The following is a 17,795-nucleotide window of genomic DNA, read 5'->3' as shown; positions in this document are numbered from 1 at the left end:
GAATCATCGATCAGCTGCCTCCTACACACCCCTCACTGGGGATGTGCCCGCAACTAAGGTACATGCCCTTGACAGGAATTGAACCTGGGACCCTTCAGTCCGCAGGCTGACGCTCGATCCACTGAGCCACACCAGTCCTGGCAATATGCCATCATTTTTAAGCCTCCGTGGGAGCAAAGCTGACCCCTTCCCTCCCCCCCCCCCCCCATCAGCAGAACAGAGTGCACACCACGCCCCAGGCAGAAGCGGAGAAAACAGCACTTCTGTGAACCAAAGGCAGGCTCATCCTGTTTCATTCTCATCCCCAAACCAAAGACAGCTGAAGCCTTTCCTGGACGTTGCTGACTCTCTGGCTTGAAACAACTTTATCTCTGACTTTCACAGCACTGATGTCTGAACTATGGCATGATCGAAGCAGGTAGTAGCCATGTGAGAAAATTGCTGTTTTCCACAAAGAGCACACTAACTATAAACTGTTTAAAAATATATATTTTATTGATTCTCCACAGAGAGGAAGGGAGGGGGATAGAGTCAAAAACATCGATGAGAGAGAATCATCGACCAGCTGCCTTCTGCACACCTCCTACTGGGGATGTGTCCGCAACCAAGGTACACGCCCTTGACCGGAATCGAACCTGGGACCTTTCAGTTCGTAAGCTGATGCTCTGTCCACTGAGCCAAACCAATTAGGGCTAACTATAAACTTTTAACCATCACAATTTTATGGGGTTCTCCCCTTTAAATGGGATTATATATTTTAAATTGGGGAGCTTATTCATCTAAACCAGGAGTCCTCAAACTTTTTAAAGTGGGGGCCAGATCACGGTCCCTCAGAGAGCTGGAGGGCCGGACTATATGAACTACTAATTCCTACTGTAACACCTCGGCTGCGCTCACTGCCCAAAAAACCTGGCGGGCAGGATCAGACTCCTCTGCGGGCCGCATGTGGCCCGCGGGCCGTAGTTTGAAGACCCCTGGTTCTAAACCCTGGACTCCCTTCAAAGTTTCCATGCAAGTAAAGTAGTTTTATTTTTTAAATATTTTTTATTGATTTTGGAGAGGAAGGGAGAGGGAGAGAGAAATAGCAATGATGAGAATCATTTATTGGCTGCCTCTTGCCCGCCCCCTACTGGGGATCAAGCCCACAACATGAGGTGCTGCACGCCCCCTACTGGGAGTCGGACCCCGACCTCCCCTAGTTCGGTGGTCGGCAAACTCATTAGCCAGCAGAGCCAAATATCAACAGTACAAGGATTGACATTTCTTTGGAGAGCCACATTTTTTTAAACTTAAACTATATAGGTAGGTATATTGTTATTAACTGAATTAGGGTACTCCTTCAATCGCACGTGGTGTTTTGTGGAAGAGCCACACTCAAGGGGCCAAAGAGCCACATGTGGCTCGAGAGCCACAGTTTGCCAACCACGGCCCTAGTCCCTAAGTTGATGCTCAACCACTGAGCCCTCCAGCTGGGCTGGGCTAGCTTTCTAAGCGTCTGGTTGCAGAGTGAGAGAGGGTTCAGTCTGTCGTGACTGAATCCACAGAACCCAGGAAGGGTGCCTTGGGAGCTGCTTAAAGTCAGGACATCGTTCTGGGCTCCTGTGGTGACTCTCTTATGGCACTAGACGTTCCCTTCCACCCTCTTCTGTGCTTTTCCCTGACTCTGGTTTTGGTTCTTTATTATTATTATTATTATTATTTTAAATATATTTTATTGATTTTTTACAGAGAGAAAGGGAAAGGGATAGTTAGAAACATCACTGAGAGAGAAACATTGATCGGCTGCCTCCTGCACACCCCCCACTGGGGATGTGCCCGCAACCAAGGCCCATGCCCTTGACCAGAACCTGTTAGGGCTCTAAATTAGCTTTGAGCCTGAATTGTCTTTGTGTACTTCCCTGGGCATTTCCTACTTGAGTAAACAAGGAGCCTCAAAGATCAACCAGGGCCCTACCCGATTTGGCTTAGTGGTTGATTCTGGCCAGGTTTGATTCCGGTCAAGGGCACATGCCCAGCTTGCAGGCTCAATCCCCAGTAGGGGGCGTGCAGGAAGCAGCCAATCAATGATTTTCTCTCATCATTGATGTTTCTAACTCTCCCTCTTCCTTCCTCTCTGAAATCAATAAAGAAATATATATTTTTTTAACCGAAACCGGTTTGGCTCAGTGGATAGAGCATTGGCCTGCGGACTGAGAGGTCCCAGGTTCAATTCCGGTCAAGGGCATGTACCTTGGTTGCGGGCACAACCCCAGTAGGGAGTGTGCAGGAGGCAGCTGGTCGATGTTCCTCTCTCATCGATTTTTCTAGCTCTCTATCCCTCCCTTCCCTTCTGCAAAAAATCAATGAAATATATTTAAATATATATATATATTTTTTAAAACCGACCAGGATCTCTCTTGCGTTCCACTTCATGGGGGAAGGGCCACCTACCTTCCTGTACACCTCTCCCCTCTCTGGCCAGGCCCAGAGCTGGCACACCCATCGGCAGACAGGACCCGGGTCACTAGGAAGGTAGCAAGAGTGGCATTGGCATTGACGTGGAAGCCCGCCCCCTTGTCATCAGCGATGGGCATTCCACCTGGCAGTGCTCAGGGACTGTCCATCTCTGGCCCAATTGGCAGCTGAAGGAACTAATACTTCCAAGGGGACCTTGACAAAGGGATCTCTGCCAGGAAGCAGAGGAGGTGAAATCCAAGCCCAAGACTACGTGTCTACCCGACAGTTTGGCTGCTGGCTGTCCTTGGCCTCAGCTCCTCCACTTTTTTTTTTTTTTTTTTAGAAACATCATTGATGGGCTGCCTTCCTGGCAACTACTTGGTACACTGGACAAAGCTCAACCAACTGAGCCACACCAGCCAGGGCAGCTCTCCACTTTTTTTTTCCCCCCCTCCACTTTTTAAAATCCCCGGGGCTGTGGTCGGCAAACTGCGGCTCTCGAGCCAAAGGCGGCTCTTTGGCCCCTTCAGTGTGGCTCTTCCACAAAATACCTCAGCCTGGGAGAGTCTGTTTTGAAGAAGTGGCGTTAGAAGAAGATTAAGTCTAAAAATTTTGGCTCCTAAAAGAAATTTCAATCGCTGTCCTGTTGACATTTGGCTCTGTGGACTCATGAGTTTGCCGACCACTGCCCTGGGGCAGCAGGTAGCTTTCCAAGGAAGAAGATTGGAAGTAACGTCTCCCTCTAGTGGTGAGGGGGGAGAAAGACTTCATTGCAGAGATTAAGGATGCTGGGCTAGAGACTGGATTGTCAGACTGTCCTTGCAAACCAACTTACCCTGGCCAGATAGGTCCGTTGGTTAGAGCCCGCACCCAATATGCAAAGTTGCAGGTTTGATCCCCGGACAGGGCACATACAGGAACCAGCCAATGAATGCATACATAAGTGGAACAACAAATCTTCCTCATGTTCTCTCTAAAAAAATCAATAAAATAAAAAATTTGTCTAAAAAATAAAGCCCTGGCCAGTGTGGCTCAGTTGGTTGAGTGCCATCCCATGCACCAAAAGGTTTGGTTCCTGCTCAGGGCATACACATACCCAGGTTGTGGGTTTGTCCCTCATAGGGAGGCAGCTGATAGATGTTTCTCTCTCACATTAACATCTCTTTCCCTTCCTTCCTCTCTAAAAATCAATAAAATCATATTTTTTAAAAAAAAGGTAAAAAAAGAAACCAACTTATCCAACCTAATATTACAGATGGTGCAATTAAGGAGCAGAGAACAGGGAATCGGGCCCATGTCACACAGCTGTCTGGGGCAGTTGGTTGATAGAAATTGTGTTCTTGTGTCTTACCTTTTGTCAGGCACTCTGCTGGGTGCCTGGGGTACCTGGGACAGAGGACACAGTCCCTGTGTTGGGCTTAATTGTGTCCTACTGTGGACGGAAGGGGCCACAGGCTGACCTGACCAGCTCAGGGGAGGCCTGCATGGCGGTCTTGCAAACTCAGAGACAAGAAAGGATAGTCTGAAATTAAACTTTAACTAAACGCAGTTGTGGTGGGTAGTCACCTCCTAGGCTGGTATCTTCCCTGACAAGGTCACCTTTACCTGAACTGAGCCCGTCTGTCTTTTTGCTTCTGTAACCGGACAGAGACCACAGATTCCTTTATTACTATGTTGATTGTCCCTGCACCCACTTAAGCCTGTGTCCATCATTTTACTTTTTGTCCAATCCCAGGGGTCCCCTCCCATGCCCCCCTCGACCTGCTTTGCTTTAACCCACCTCCCTAATCTGTCACCAATGAGTTTCCTGTAACCCACCTACGTCCCTCCGCATGCTGCCCTGAGCTTGTCCGGTCAGCATGTGGCCCCTTTTGTCCACATTTCTACTTCCCCCTCTCTTTCTGAAATAAAAATATTAAAAATTAAAAAAAAAAGATGGCATTTGAAAACACTTTGGGTCATTTTTCTCCCTCGGAAATAAATTCCCAGTGAGCACCTCGGTGCTCCTGAAAAAGCCAGTCCATCACCCATCAGACGGGCCCTGGAGCCATTTCCTCCCTGGGGTCTGAGGGGAACAGGTGGCTTGGACTCACAGGCACGCAGCACTGGGGTGCGCCCCGGCCTTCCCTCCTGGGGGGCCCTGTTTTACGGGGTAACCGGAGCGGCGGGAGCTAAGCTCTGGGCGCACGGGAGGAGCTCGGTGGGTGCTGATGTCCGCGCCCCGCTCCTCCCGGCGCAGCCTCCGCTCCATCCCGCACGCGGCGGAGGGGGCGGAGGTCCCTGCGCCCCGGCTCGCGTCGCCCCCCAAGTCGCGCGTCCTGTCGCGACAGCAGAGGTGCATTGTGGGGCTTGTGGTGTGCCGCGGTGGGTGGGTGGGCGCGGCGCGGCGGCGGCGCAGCGGGGCCATCTTCGGCGCCGGCCCGGCCTGTGCAGCGCCCGCGCCCCGCGCCCCCGGCCCGATGGCGCCGCGGCCGCTGAGCCCCCTGGTGCTGGCGCTGGGCGGCGCGGCGGCCCTGCTGGGCTCGGCGCTCTTCCTGCTCTGGAAGGCCTACCGGGGGCGCGGGGGCGGCGCGGGCTGGTGGGGCCTCCCCGAGTGGGACGAGTGGGAGGTGAGTGCGGGGGCCGGCTCCCGCAGGCTCCGCGGGCAGCCGGGCGGTGCAGACCTGGGGGCCGGGGTGGGGGTGGGGGGCTCTGGGTTTGGGGGGCCCTGGGCCTGGGGGGGCCCCTGGGCTTTGGGGGGCCCTGGGCTTTGGGGGTCGGCCTCCCCGCGGGCGGAGAGTGGGGCCCCGCCGCGTGCAGTCCGCGCCGCCCGGCGCCTGCGCAGAGCGCGCGGCCCGGGGATGTCGGGAGGCGCTGCGGGTCCCCGGACTCGAGGTCCCATCGACCCGGGACGGGGCTTGCGGGCTTGGCCCGAGGCCACCAGGGGCCGGGGTGTGGGGGGGTGTTCGGGATTCCGAGGGTCATGCTCGTCCCGATGCCCCAGGCCGTGCCTGCCCGCCCCTGCGGGTGGGAGCGGAATGGGCGCCGTGGTGCCGGCGGTCTGCCCCCGGGACGGGACAGGCAAGGCCGGAGGGTGAGACTGCAGCCTGACTGTGCCCGCAGTCTGAGGACGAGGAGGACGAGGAGGACGAGGGGGACGAGGAGCCGGCGCTGGAGGAGCTGGAGGAGCTGGAGGAGCTGGAGCAGCGCGAGGTGCTGGTGCTGGGGCTGGACGGCGCCGGGAAGAGCACGTTCCTGCGGGTGCTGTCCGGGAAGAGGCCGCTGCAGGGCCACGTCCCCACCTGGGGCTTCAACTCCGTGCGGCTGCCCACCAGGAACTTCCAGGTGGACCTGCTAGAGAGTGAGCAGACCCCCCGCCCCTCCACACCCTCACACACACACACACACACACACACACACACACACTGCCTCCCCAGCCCCTGATGGCACCCAGGCCGGGCCCTCTGCCTGGGGGTGGCTCCTAAATGCACACCTAAGCAGATCTCACCCCTGTAGGAAAGTCTTCCCGCGGGTCCGGGCGCAGGGTGCAAAAGCAGCCTCCTGACAAGGGGGCCCTTTATGAACAGGCAGCCCCAGCTTGGTCCTCCTGCCTGCGCCTCCCGCCAGCCGCAGCCCCAGCCCCTGTGCCTGGCACGGTGCTAACGGCTAGCTCTGTGTCCAGTCATCCGCAGGCACGGGGGCAGGGATGCTTCCCGGGAAAGGCGTCCGTAGGGGATCTTATCCTCATGCGAGCACCATGGAGTTCACTTAGACACCTAGGGCCGTGGTCGACAAACCGTGGCTCGTGAGCCACATGCGGCTCTTTGGCCCCTTGAGTGTGGCTCTTCCGCAAACCACCACGGCCTGGGCAAGTCTATGTTGAAGAAGTGGCGTTAGAAGAAGTTTTAAGTTTAAAAAATTTGGCTCTCCAAAGAAATGTCGATCGTTGTGCTGTGGATATTTGGCTCTGTGGACTGATGCGTTTGCCGACCACTGGGCTAGGTGGTGCAGACTGCTGCACAAGTCCGGACACATGGGACTGTGCCGAGCACTGTAGGCAGTTGCAATGTGTTGTGCTCCGATGTCACCAGGCAATAGGAATTGTCCAGCCCCTTTCGAATCTAACGGGACCACTGCCATACACGTGGTTCCATATTGATCGGAATATGTGGTGCAGGACTGGCCAGTAACTGCTGCCTCCACAGGGCCTTTGAGCCTGGACTCGGCCGCAGGTGTCCATTGGAGACCTGGGCCTCTCATCCCCCCAGAACATGCCCTTCGCGTGGTCTCCTACGACGCCAGGCCTGGAACCCAGCTGAGGAGGGGTCTTTGATTTTCCCTCCCCCGCTGCTTATAGCCATTGAATTAGCTTAGTTCTGTCCGCTTTATCCTTGTCTGCCCGGATTCTGGTCTGTCCACTCCTCCCTCCTCCGCCACCGTCTGCCTATCCAACCCCGAGTCCTCTCAGTACAGCAGCCTCCTTGCTGGTCTTCCCGCTCTCCGCCTGTGCCCAGGGCAGCCAGTGGGGTCTTTAGATCGGGTCACTCTGAAAACCCGTCAGGGCCCCATAGCCCCCCCTGGCCTTCCAGGCTGTGAGGCTCAGCCCCGGCCAGGCCTGCTGTCCTGGCTCCCCTCTCCCTCCGGTGGTGCCTCAGGCACTGGCCACCTTCTCCCGTGTGCTCTTCCCTCTGCCTGGAATATTCTCTCTGCCTCTTCATGGCTGCTTCCTCCTCATCAGCCCGGACTCGGCTCCATGCCACCTCCGTGGGGAGACTTTCTCAGATCTGCAATCCAGAGGCGCCCCACAGCCACATTCACTTGTCCTGTCCTATTTCCTCCCTTTCTGAAACGCGCTGGTGTTACTGCTGCCTGTCCTGAGTGCGGGGAACCCCATGAGAGCAGGCCCCTGCTGCCCCGCTCCCCACTGCTTCCCCAGCACCCGATCAGTGCTTGGCACCTGGTGGCACTCAGTCGGTACTTGTTGAGTGCCTGCTGTGTGCCAGGCATTGTGCTGAGGGCTTTGGGGGTCTGAGCTGAAACAGAGAGAAACGGCTCTAACTTTCAGAGCTTAGCATCCGCAAGGGTCAGAATTATAAGCAGAAACACCAAGCTGCAGGGGGACCAGTGGGGACTGTGCAGAGGGACAGAAGGAAAAGGAAGGCAGCCCACATTGGGGGCCTATATGGTAGGACTGACGATGGCATTTCTGGGGGAAGGAAGTGGGGTGACCAGATTGAACAGAAGGAGCTGAGTGGAGAATGGCTGTGCACAAGCAGGGCAGGGAGTCCTGGCTTCTGACCACAGCTGCTTACCCAGGAGGAAGCCAGGAATCGGCAGGAGGCGAGGCGGCCAGGAGGAAGCAGTGGAAAGTACCGTTTATTGAGCACCTACTACCCCCAGCCCTCACACAGAGCAGTGCGTGTGTGCCTTTGGGGTTGGCCGTGAGGGAAGGTTAGCAGGGAGGAGGCTAATGTTTGAAGGGAGCAGCTTGTCCAGGAGACCCCGCGCTCGGGCAGAACTAAACCCGGGTCTGATCGGCTTTGGAGCCCGGTCTTTTCCTTGTTCCTGTGGGTGACGCCGCGGGAAGCTGGGTCAGGGTGGGGATGGGCTGTCTGCAGAGCCAGGGCCTAGGAGGCTCTGAGCTGGCCCCTGGCCTCTCCGCAGTCGGTGGCAGCCAGAACATGCGCTTCTACTGGAGGGAGTTTGTGAACGAGGTGGATGTGCTGGTGTTCATGGTGGACTCGGCGGACCGGCTGCGGCTGCCCTGGGCCCGGCAGGAGCTGCACAGGCTGCTGGACAGGGACCCGGACCTGCCTGTCGTCGTGGTGGCCAACAAGCAGGTGAGGCCCCGGGAGTCTGGCTCAGTCAGACCTGATCACACGTGGCTGGGCTGGGTACCCAGGGTGCACTGGGGAGGGACTCAGGCCCAGGCCCATGACCAGACCCCGGCGGAGAGCCTGTCCCCCACCCTGCCCCTGCTCCTTCCTCACCCCATAACCCCGTCCTTCTGCCTTCCCTTCTGCCTCCTGTCATTGGTCATCGTAGGGGTGTCGAACTCAATCAGAGAAGGGGCCAAAATCTAAAATCCAGCCTAAATCGCGGGCCGAATGGTTTACTGAACAGTCATAAACTGACAATGTCATAAACTGACAGTGGAGTGCAGTGATGACAGCGCGGTGCGGGCCACATTGCAAGGCCTGGTGGGCTGGATTTGGCCCGCGGGCTTTGTGTTTGACACGTGTCCTAGAGGAATGAGAAGTCATTATGAAGTATCCACTAGATGCCAGGTGTGGCTTTGAATGTTTTCATATTATGCTTCTGCTGACCCTCCATGGTATGAAATGCTAGTTCCACTTTACAGACAGGGCATCTGAGGCTCAGAGAGGTTCTGTCATCTACCCACGGTGGTTCACAGTAAAAATAGTGAAAGTGGGATATCTGACTCCAAAACCTGCGCCTTTTCACTCCGCTGTGTCCTTGTGACTTCCGGCTCTGGTCAAAGAGCTAAAGCCGGGAAGGGAGGGGAGATTGACAGAATGAGTTTAATAACTGGCACCGGTGTGCGTGCTCACAGTGCACCTGGCACCTGGCAACCGTGACCTCACATCAGTCCCACAAAACCCCGCACAGGCCTTGCTGCTGTCCCGAGTGCCCCAAGTTCTAGGTGGTAAGTGGCAAAGCCAGGCCTGGACCTCAGCTCGCCCTCAGATAGCCTGCTGTTAACCGCTGCACTCCACCTCTCCTGGGTGCCAGAGCTGTGCCTTGGGCCCAGCAGCCTCCTTCCTCAGTGCCGTTCTGAGCACAGGTGACCTGCCCCAGTACGGAGTCCTGAAGTATTTCCTGTGGCCTGTGCCCACGTCCCTGAGTGCCATGGGACACCTTTCCAACCTGTTTGGGGAGAGGCTTGGGTCTTTGGCGTCAGATTCCCCCTGCCTATTGGGAAATACGTGACATTTATAAACAGGTGACTGTACGTCCTGGCCTGCCTGGGACAGTGCCCATTTATGCCTGTTATTCTAGTATAATTATCGATAGTAACTACTTGGAGTCTCAGAAACACCCCAGTTTGGACAGTGAATTACATCATCACCCTACATACAAACTGTAATTTATAGCAATTTTGTTTTTTTTGGGTTTGTTTTTTTTTAATATATTTTATTGATTTTGTACAGAGAGGAAGAGAGGGATAGAGAGTTAGAAACATCGATGAGAGAGAGTCATCGATCAGCTGCCTCTTGCACACTCCCTACTGGGGATATGCCTGCAACCAAGGTACATGCCCTTGACCGGAATCGAACCCAGGACCTTTTAGTTCCCAAGCCAACGCTCTATCCATTGAGCCAAACCGGTTTAGGCAATTTATACCAATTTTGGACCTACCGGGGACAACACTGAAGGTCCCAGCATTCTGTGAATTGCTCCGAGAAGAATCCTTTCCCTCTTAAGCCAGGCTTGAAATTATAGCATCCCCTCACCAGCAAGCTCTGCGGGGGCTGACTCTCCGGAAGTGACCACTGTAAGGCCTCTCCACTGCTGAGTCAGGACACAGCCGATTCCTGCAGGGTCCTCAGCTTGGGCATCACACCCACCCGAGTGTGAAATGTGGCTCTGCCCGCTCTGTTCCCTTGGCCATGACTTCCCCTGCTCTGAGCCAGTGTCCTCATCAGTTGGTTTAAACTGAGAATTGAACAAGACTCGGTACCCATCACAGTGCCTGCCTGATGCATAGGAAGCGCCGCTTCTAACCCCAGAGGTTGGTGATGAAGAGGTTAGCACAGGGAAGACAGGGAAGAGGAAGGGTTTGGACCAAGGGGCCACTCTGGGAGCGTGGGCCCCGGGCTCCCTGCGGTAGCTCAGCTTTGCTCCCAGAGGCGCTGCGTGTTGGGGAACTCGGTGGTGTTTCGCCAGGACCTGAGCGAGGCCATGAGCCTGGTGGAGCTGCAGCAGGAGCTGGGTCTGCAGGCCGTCTACCGCCGGCGGGAGGTCTTCTTCCTGGGGACCAGCATCGCCCCCGTGGGACCCCGATCCGAAGACCGCGGCACCGTCCACATCTGGAAACTGCTCCTGGAGCTTCTCTCCTAGGCTGGCCCCTGCTCACCACCGGCCCTGGGAGCCCCCGTTCTGCTGCTCCTGCCCCTCCATCACCGGCCTGGGCCGGGGGCAGGAGCTGGTGGCAGCACGTCCCTCCCTCCCTGCCCTCAGCAGGGCCGAGAACCACGCAGAAGCCTTCCTGGTGAGGGGGCCCTGGGGCTGCAGTGGGGTGAGGCGGCGGGTGGGCTCAGTGCTCCCCTCCCTGCAGGGCCTGGTGGCTGAGTCCTCGCAGACAGGACCTAGGCAGGGCCCAGTGAACCCCGGCTCAGTTCCACGTGGCCCTCCAGCCCCAGCTCTGCCCATCTGGTTTGTGGCCTTGACCAGTCTCTTCCCCTCCGGCCCCGGGGCCATCCTTTTAAAAGGAAGGCGATTTCTCTGTGTGTGTGTGTGTGTGTGTGTGTGTGTGTTTGCAAACTGAGCAATGCATTTCCCAGCATCGGAGAAAAATGCAAGGACAGACCTGGAGATCCTGGTAAGGGTCTGCAACCTTCCCGCTTCCCCAAGCTGAGGCCTAGCCCACCCCCTCATGACTGCAGAGTGAGTGGTGGTCACCCTAATCAGAAACACTGAATTTCCCCCCCACACCCGGAGACAGAAGCTGCTGCTGTTGTGTTAACTGTGCCAGCACCAGGTTTCCATAGCGGGGAGACTGGAGTGCCATTCCTGAGGAGACTGAAGACTCCACCAGAGCTGGGCCTTGATGCAGAACTGCATTGTGATTATTTATTTATATAAGGAACAGGCCAAAGATTTAGCCTCTGTCTCTAGGTGCTGTTATCAGAACCCCAGACGACTGCCATGGGAGTCTGGGTCTTCGAGGAAAATGCTAGAATCATTAATGCCGTGATAAGCTAGGCAGGTCCAGGAGCCAAAGCTGTAGCTCCCCCTGCCCTTTGACCTTAATGACACCAGGATGCTGATCCGCATGAACTGGACCTCCATCAGTGCCAGGTCCCTTCTGTGCGGATGACAGAAGACTCTGGGAGAGGAAATTTCAATCGTGTAAATCCCGGTAAAGAAATGGGATGGAGGGCCCAGCCAGCAGGGTGGCCCGGGGGCGCCCAGCCACCGCAGCGCTGGCCGGAATTCCTGGTGTTCTCTCCAGTTCGTTCAGGATTCTTTCCAGCGACCGGCCAGTCAGGAGCATTTTGTCTGCACACTTCTCTTTCATGCAGGCCAGAGGAGCCTTCTGTCTGTCAGGGCCACTGACCAACCAGTGGCCACAAATGGGCTATTTTTTTTATCAATTCTGTTTGCTTTCCATTTGAGAACAGGTTCCGTGCCTTCCTTCCATTTGTTTACTTTGTGCTCAATCTTCAGCTGGCGGGAGAAGAGGGGGAGGGAGGCAGAGCTGAAGAGGAGCTGGCTTTGGGTTAATTTTCCGCATTAAGAAGTCTGCTTTTATTTTAAACAATTAAGAAACGGCTTGGACTGTAGAGCAGCCTTTGAAACTTCTCTGACTTTTCACTTCTGTGTTCTGCGAACCCCACCTGGACCCCAGTGCTTGGAAGTTACCTTTGGAACCAGTGCTGGCAAGGGACCCTTTTTTCCTCCCTGAGCTCTGCCTGTGGCCTGTGAGTATCAGTCTCTCCCTGTGTACAATCTTTACAGTCCCAGTGGGGAGAGGTGAACTCAAATAGAGTTCAACTACATGTACATGAGGTACTTCTAAAGACCGCTCAGAACCAAAAGATGCAGTGCCATCAGAAGTCACACTGCCGAGGGGCGCTGGAGGGCCAGCCCGCCACCACCCTGATGCTCACATGGAACACGGACGCTCAGTCTGCCTGTGTCGAGCCTCAGCAGGCCCGTGGCGGGCCGCTGTGCTCCTGTGCGGGGCTGCTGGCCCGGGCTTGAAGCAGAGTGCCGCCGGGACCTGACTGAGCAAAGCAGAGCAGCAGGCTCTCTTAGGAGCAGCTGGCTGCCTGGCCGGGTGACTGACTCGGGAGCCGAATAAGTGCTTTGGGGAACCAGGCGTTACTTGGAGATTCATCGCAGCAAGGCTCCTGGGAGGCACTTCCCACCGCTGCCCTGACCAGCTCCTGGCCGGTCTCCGCGTGGGAACAGGTAGGGGGTGTCCGGGCCAACCTGGCCCAGAGCTGGCACGTGGACAGTCCGGCCAAAAGGGCTCTCAGGCTGCCGGGACCACCACGCTGGACTGACTGCCCATCCCAAGAAGCCTCTCGCACCTCTTGGTGCCCACAGCTGCCCAGCGTGAGCTCGTGCTGATGGGCGGAGTCAGTCCTCACTGCGCCCCTACCCCACCCTCCGCGGAAGTTCTGGTGAACATCTAACTGGCCTGTGTGCCTGAAGCATCGGGTTCTCCATGAAACCTTCCCACCTGCCTTCGGGAAACTTTGTTCATATGTAGTTTAGTAGCAGCTGCCTGGCCTGGGAGCGGTGGCCTCGTGCTTGCTCTCTGCTCACATGTCCTTTCTAGCAGCTCTGAAAAGGGACCCGCCGACTTTTCCTCATCTGCTGCCCCAGGGGACGGGGCTCTGAGGGACAAGGGGAGGTTTGCCATCGAAGATCTGGAAGCAGAGGGCCTTGCTGCCTGCCTGTGCCTCGCACCCAGACCACAGGCCCAGGGCAGACAGCGGGTGGGGTGCTGGTGGTGTGTGAGGTACTCAATAAATGCCAAAAAGGTGTGCTTTCACTGGAGTCCTGATTCTGACTGGTGGGTGCTAGTCTCCTCGGGGACAGCTGCAGCGGGTGGTTCCAGAACACCTGCTGCGATCATCTGTCAGTCCCAGGCCCGGGGCTCTGCAGCACACAGGGTGGGTGGTGAGGAGCACCAGCTTTGGTCTCTGCCTTCTGGGGAGCATCCGACCCTCCCGCTCCTGGCTCTGGCCCGTCAGCCAGGGGTGGAAATGGGAGCAGGGATATCTGAGCCTCTGTGCCCACGGACAGGAGGCCGCTCCCCCGCACTTACAGGCAAGTCCCTGCACTCTGGTAGGGTCTAGGGGGCGTCAAGCAGATGAAAAGGCAGCTCTGGCTGGTGTGACTGCTGACAGGAAGTGGGGCGTGGGGGCTGGAGGGGATAGTAGTAGGGGAGGCCTCCTAAAACTGGCACTGAACTGGTAAAGAAACAAGGTCAGGGGCCAGGCTAGTCTCGGCCTGAGTTTGGGATGCTGTGAAGGACTAGAGTTAGGAGGTCAAATAACGAAGGCCCTCGAGCTCTGCCATAGACCAGCTCCAAAGGCCGCGTGCTGTGCCCATGGCCGTCACTGCCGGGTCTGTGTGGCCTGAAGGGGGTCAGGGCGCCGCCTTCAGAGCCAAGGGGGAGGAGCAAGCGGAAACTCAGGCCGAGCCGTTGGGAAGACTTGACTTCAAACCCCCACCCCTGATGCCATCAAGCCCGCTTCCTTACAGGTAAGGTGAAGACAAAACCACACACCTCACAGTTTCATGTGAGATAATCTATGTAAAAACACGGAGCCCTTTCCAAGAGCAGCAAGAAGAGACGTTTAGGTGCTTGTAGGAGAAGCCACAGGAACAGGAACTTTCCTGTTATTCACGGCCGCAGACGGACAAAACGCCAGTGCCCACCCACACCTGCCTGTGACCCCGCTACGGAGCAGTCACCCCCTCATGCCGCCCAAACCAGGCAGGCCTGGCCCCGAGAACAGGGTTTGGGCGGTCTCTAGCCACACACCCCTCCTTGCCTTAGGCCCCAGTTCCAGCTTCTGGGTCCAGGGGGAGGCGTCAGCCTGGGGCAGGCACAAACCAGTCACTCCACCTCCATCGCATTCTTCGGCAGAGAATGAATGAAGGCTTCCCACTCGGCTGGGTAGAAGCGCTTATAGACGTTGATCTTATTCCGGATCTGCTTCGGGGTGTCTTGGTAGTAATTCTTCTCGTCCCGGGCCATAGCCTGCGAAGGGAGAAGGGCCGCTTGAGGGAGGGACAGGCAAAGGTTCAATCCTAGCTCCATGGAGGGGGTCGCCACTTCCTGGCCTGGAGGCTCAGCTTCCTCACCTCAAAAGCCACAGTGTACATGGGGAAACGGAGGCAGAAGCCACAGGGCCAGCTGAGCAGCTCACGCTCCATCCACAGCCGACCCCACGAGGCATGGGGGGGGGGGGGGGGAAGGGAGGTCAGTGTAGACCGATCTTTCCATTTTTAACAGCAAGTAGTAAAAACCTCCCAAAACTAAAACAGCAAGTAGTTCAGGTTCTTTGTAAGTACCATGCAAGCACGCCAACCTGTGTGGGCCAGCCCCCCAGGCTACCTTAGCCATTAGCACTGCCAGGAGGACCCACCGCCAGTCTCTTCCCCGTTTCCACGCAGGAAAAGGCCCCCAGCGGGCAGAGATCACAAACAGTCTGCGGCTCACCTTGTAGTCCTCCCCGTGGCTCTCCACCATGTAGCGGACGTAGTCTATGAGGTCCCGACTCAGCGTGTTTCCCTTCTTCTCCGGGAGGCTGGCCTCTGCCTCGAGGTCTGGGGGAGAAGCCGGGAGACAGAATGAGGTGCTGCTCCCAGCCACCCCTCTGCCCAGTCCCAAGCCCCAAGAGCTGCTCCCCAGCCACGTGACGGGCTTGGCCTCCCTCCCCATGTCTGGCCTGGAACCTCCCTCTTCAGCCCCTTGGGGCCCAGGCTCTGCCTGGGACACAATCACTTATCAGTGGCAACTCCCTGAAAGGCAAGTCATCGCTCCGGGCCTCAGGTGTAAAAGGCAGGCAGCAAACTTACAGCTTCACTGAGTGCCAGGCCCTGGGACAGCTGGAGGTCCGTGGGCCGGGGCTCCCTGCCAGCGGCACAACAGCCCCTTCTCTTAACGAGCTATAGCGGGTCCCAGCAAATGAGAACTAGGGTCCGGGCTGGGCCCAGGCACTCTGTCCACTGAAGGGAGAACGCCAATAATGGCTTTGCTTGTAACATAGCTAGGCAAACACTCCCCGTTTCTCATCTCTGAAGGGAGGAAAATATAAATAGCTCACTGAAATGAGGTGGTCAAGTCTTATCCAGATTTAAGTGCTCAAACTGCTTATAGTAAAAAATTTTACTATAATCACAATTTTACATATGCAATCCAAAGTGAGATATATTGGATAGTAGTACCTCAAGCAATTCTGTATCAAATGTCTGGCCATTCAAATCCTACATTCAAAGCTATTAAAAACCTCAGACAGGTGAGCCCTGGCCAGTGTGGCTCAGTGGTTGAAGGTTCGATTCCTGGTCAAGAGCATGTCTCAGGGTTGTGGGGTTCGCTCCTGGCCCCAGTCGGTGTGCATGCAGGAAGCAATCAGTCAGTATGTCTCTCTCACATTGATGTTTCCCTCTCTCTTCTCCCTCTCCCCCTGCCCCTCTTAATTGAAAAAATATCCTCAGGTGAGGATTAACAAAAAATCCCAAAAAACCTCAGACAAGTAATAGGAAGGGTGGGTAGAGAATTCCAGAGGATTCTGTCTTCCCTGCAGAATTTACTGTGTTTTAATATTCAGTTTCTGTGGCCTCTGTGAACATGAAATTGGTCATTGGGAAGATTAAATAAGATGGTGAAATCTCTAAAAATCTGTTCATCCTTAAATTCAGGAGAAGCTGCGCTTTGTGCCTGAGACCTAATGGGATTCTCTTCTGACCTCAGACACCGGCTCATCCTCCCTGAACATTTCTGCCCTCACTTCACACACCTGAGTTTAGCCAGCAGACCACACGCCCCAGCGGGAGACACAGCCCTAACTGTGCGAGCCCCGGGCCAGCTCCCTTCTTCCCTCTGACCCTGCTCTCTCCTCCTGCCCTCTCCAGCCCTGACCGGGCTGGATGGTAACCCAGAGGAACGAGGCCAGCACCCACCGCTCAGCACATAGGGCTTCCGGATGAGCTCCTGACGTCTCTCGCCTCCGTCCACCTCCATGGCCTTGACCTGCAGAGAACAGACCAGCCAGGGAGACCAGGAGATGAAGGAAGGATCCTGGATGAGAGAAACTTCCAGAGGCTCTTGCCCACCCCAATGCCACGGCATGGCCCGTAAGAACCGCTGCACAAGGTTAGGCAGGAATAGACGAAAAAGAGCACCAATGCCCTGGAGATTTCATGATCCTCCCGAGACCCAAGCAAGCAATCCATCTTTCTGCGCCTGTGAAACGGGCACAGGGACCCTGTCTGCCTCGCTCTGTGGGATGACGGTCCAGTGGAATGTCACAGTGACAGGGAGATGTCAGATCTCTCCGGCGAGGAGCCACCGAGCACCCGTTTCCTCTGGCATGAAGGGGTGCAAAGAAACCTGCCAAAGGCGTCGGGACCAATTCAATCAGTAAATCCACTTACTAGGTTAACTACTTATTGCATTTTGCTAGGGGAAAGAGATAAATGTATAATACACCACCAAGTGCTATAAATTAAAGCAGGGCAGACGTTAGTGAGGGGGTGGAGGGGGGAGAAAGTGTTTTTTTTTAAAGGGCTGGTCCAGAAAATCCTTACTTGGGAGAAATGGGTCCTAGGAGATGCCTCAGACCAAGGACAGTTTTGGGTGTCTCGGGGGAGGATGTAAGGAAAGTAGGGGCAGAAAAAGATCAGTTCTGGAGCATACCATTGAGATGCCAAAGGACACAAGTTAATTTCAGAAGATAAACTGTAAGTGGCGAAGCTCCAACCCAGGCCCGGTGTGCTGGGGAGGGAGGGAGAGGCGGGGGGAAAGGACCCTCGGCCATCGGGGAAGGCGGCCGAGTCGGCTGCGAGGGTGGCACACCGGGAAGGACGCGGGGGAGGCGCCGGGCGGGCGTTCGGAACCCGGCTCGCTGCGGCGGGGCGTGGCGCCGGGGCAGTACCTTTCTCTTGTGGAGGGGCACCGCCTTGTTGGGGTCCATAGCCAGCCCCATCTCGGCCAGGTTCTGCCGCACGGACTTGGCGTGGTCCCAGGCATGTCGGATGTGGGAGCTGCGGGGAGAGAGGGAGAGCGTGGAACTGTCACCGCGCCGGCCGCGCCCGCCGGGCCCGCGGCCTCCCGAACCCCGGGCCCCTCACCACTCGATCCGCGGGGCGGCCTTCCGCCGAGCGGTCCGGTTCAGACGCTTCCGGTTAACACTGTAACCGAACTTCTGCCTCCGGGTCTTCCCCTTGGCCTTGGGCATCGCGCCGACCACCGCTCAGGCGGTTCAGACTCGGCGCCTCTCGCTCCCAGAGCCTCGTGCAGCGGTGCGGGGGCTCCTTCCGGAGGCTGCGCGCAGGCTTTCTGGGAAATGTAGTCCTCCCCGGAGCAGTACGGCGCTCTTACTACAACTCCCAGAATGCAACGAGACGTTGCGCCTGCGTACAATGCTCAGCAAATTCCTCCCCCCGCCCCT

The 17,795-nt window shown here is 56.5% G+C and overlaps 2 protein-coding genes across 2 annotated transcripts; one reads left to right on the top strand and one right to left on the bottom strand.

Annotated features, from left to right (window-relative positions):
• Positions 1–4,849: 4,849 nt before the first annotated feature.
• On the top strand, positions 4,850–13,167 carry ARL10 (ARF like GTPase 10). The gene is made up of 4 exons (XM_084886224.1): positions 4,850–5,045; positions 5,539–5,776; positions 8,080–8,255; positions 10,324–13,167. Exons 1-4 carry the CDS (start codon positions 4,896–4,898, stop codon positions 10,495–10,497), a joined length of 738 nt encoding a protein of 245 aa, XP_084742350.1. The 5' UTR covers positions 4,850–4,895; the 3' UTR covers positions 10,498–13,167.
• Positions 13,168–13,910: 743 nt separating this feature from the next.
• NOP16 (NOP16 nucleolar protein) lies at positions 13,911–17,680 on the bottom strand. Its single transcript, XM_084886230.1, has 5 exons — positions 17,476–17,680; positions 17,280–17,388; positions 16,306–16,375; positions 14,843–14,949; positions 13,911–14,380 (listed from the first exon to the last, which is right to left on the bottom strand). Exons 1-5 carry the CDS (start codon positions 17,580–17,582, stop codon positions 14,237–14,239), a joined length of 537 nt encoding a protein of 178 aa, XP_084742356.1. The 5' UTR covers positions 17,583–17,680; the 3' UTR covers positions 13,911–14,236.
• Positions 17,681–17,795: the final 115 nt, after the last annotated feature.

The sequence above is a fragment of the Pipistrellus hanaki genome, assembly GCF_964339955.1.
Source record: "Pipistrellus hanaki genome assembly, chromosome: 5".
NCBI lineage: Eukaryota > Metazoa > Chordata > Mammalia > Chiroptera > Vespertilionidae > Pipistrellus > Pipistrellus hanaki.
Note: the sequence above shows the minus strand (reverse complement) of the source record. Positions and strands in the feature narration are given on the sequence as shown.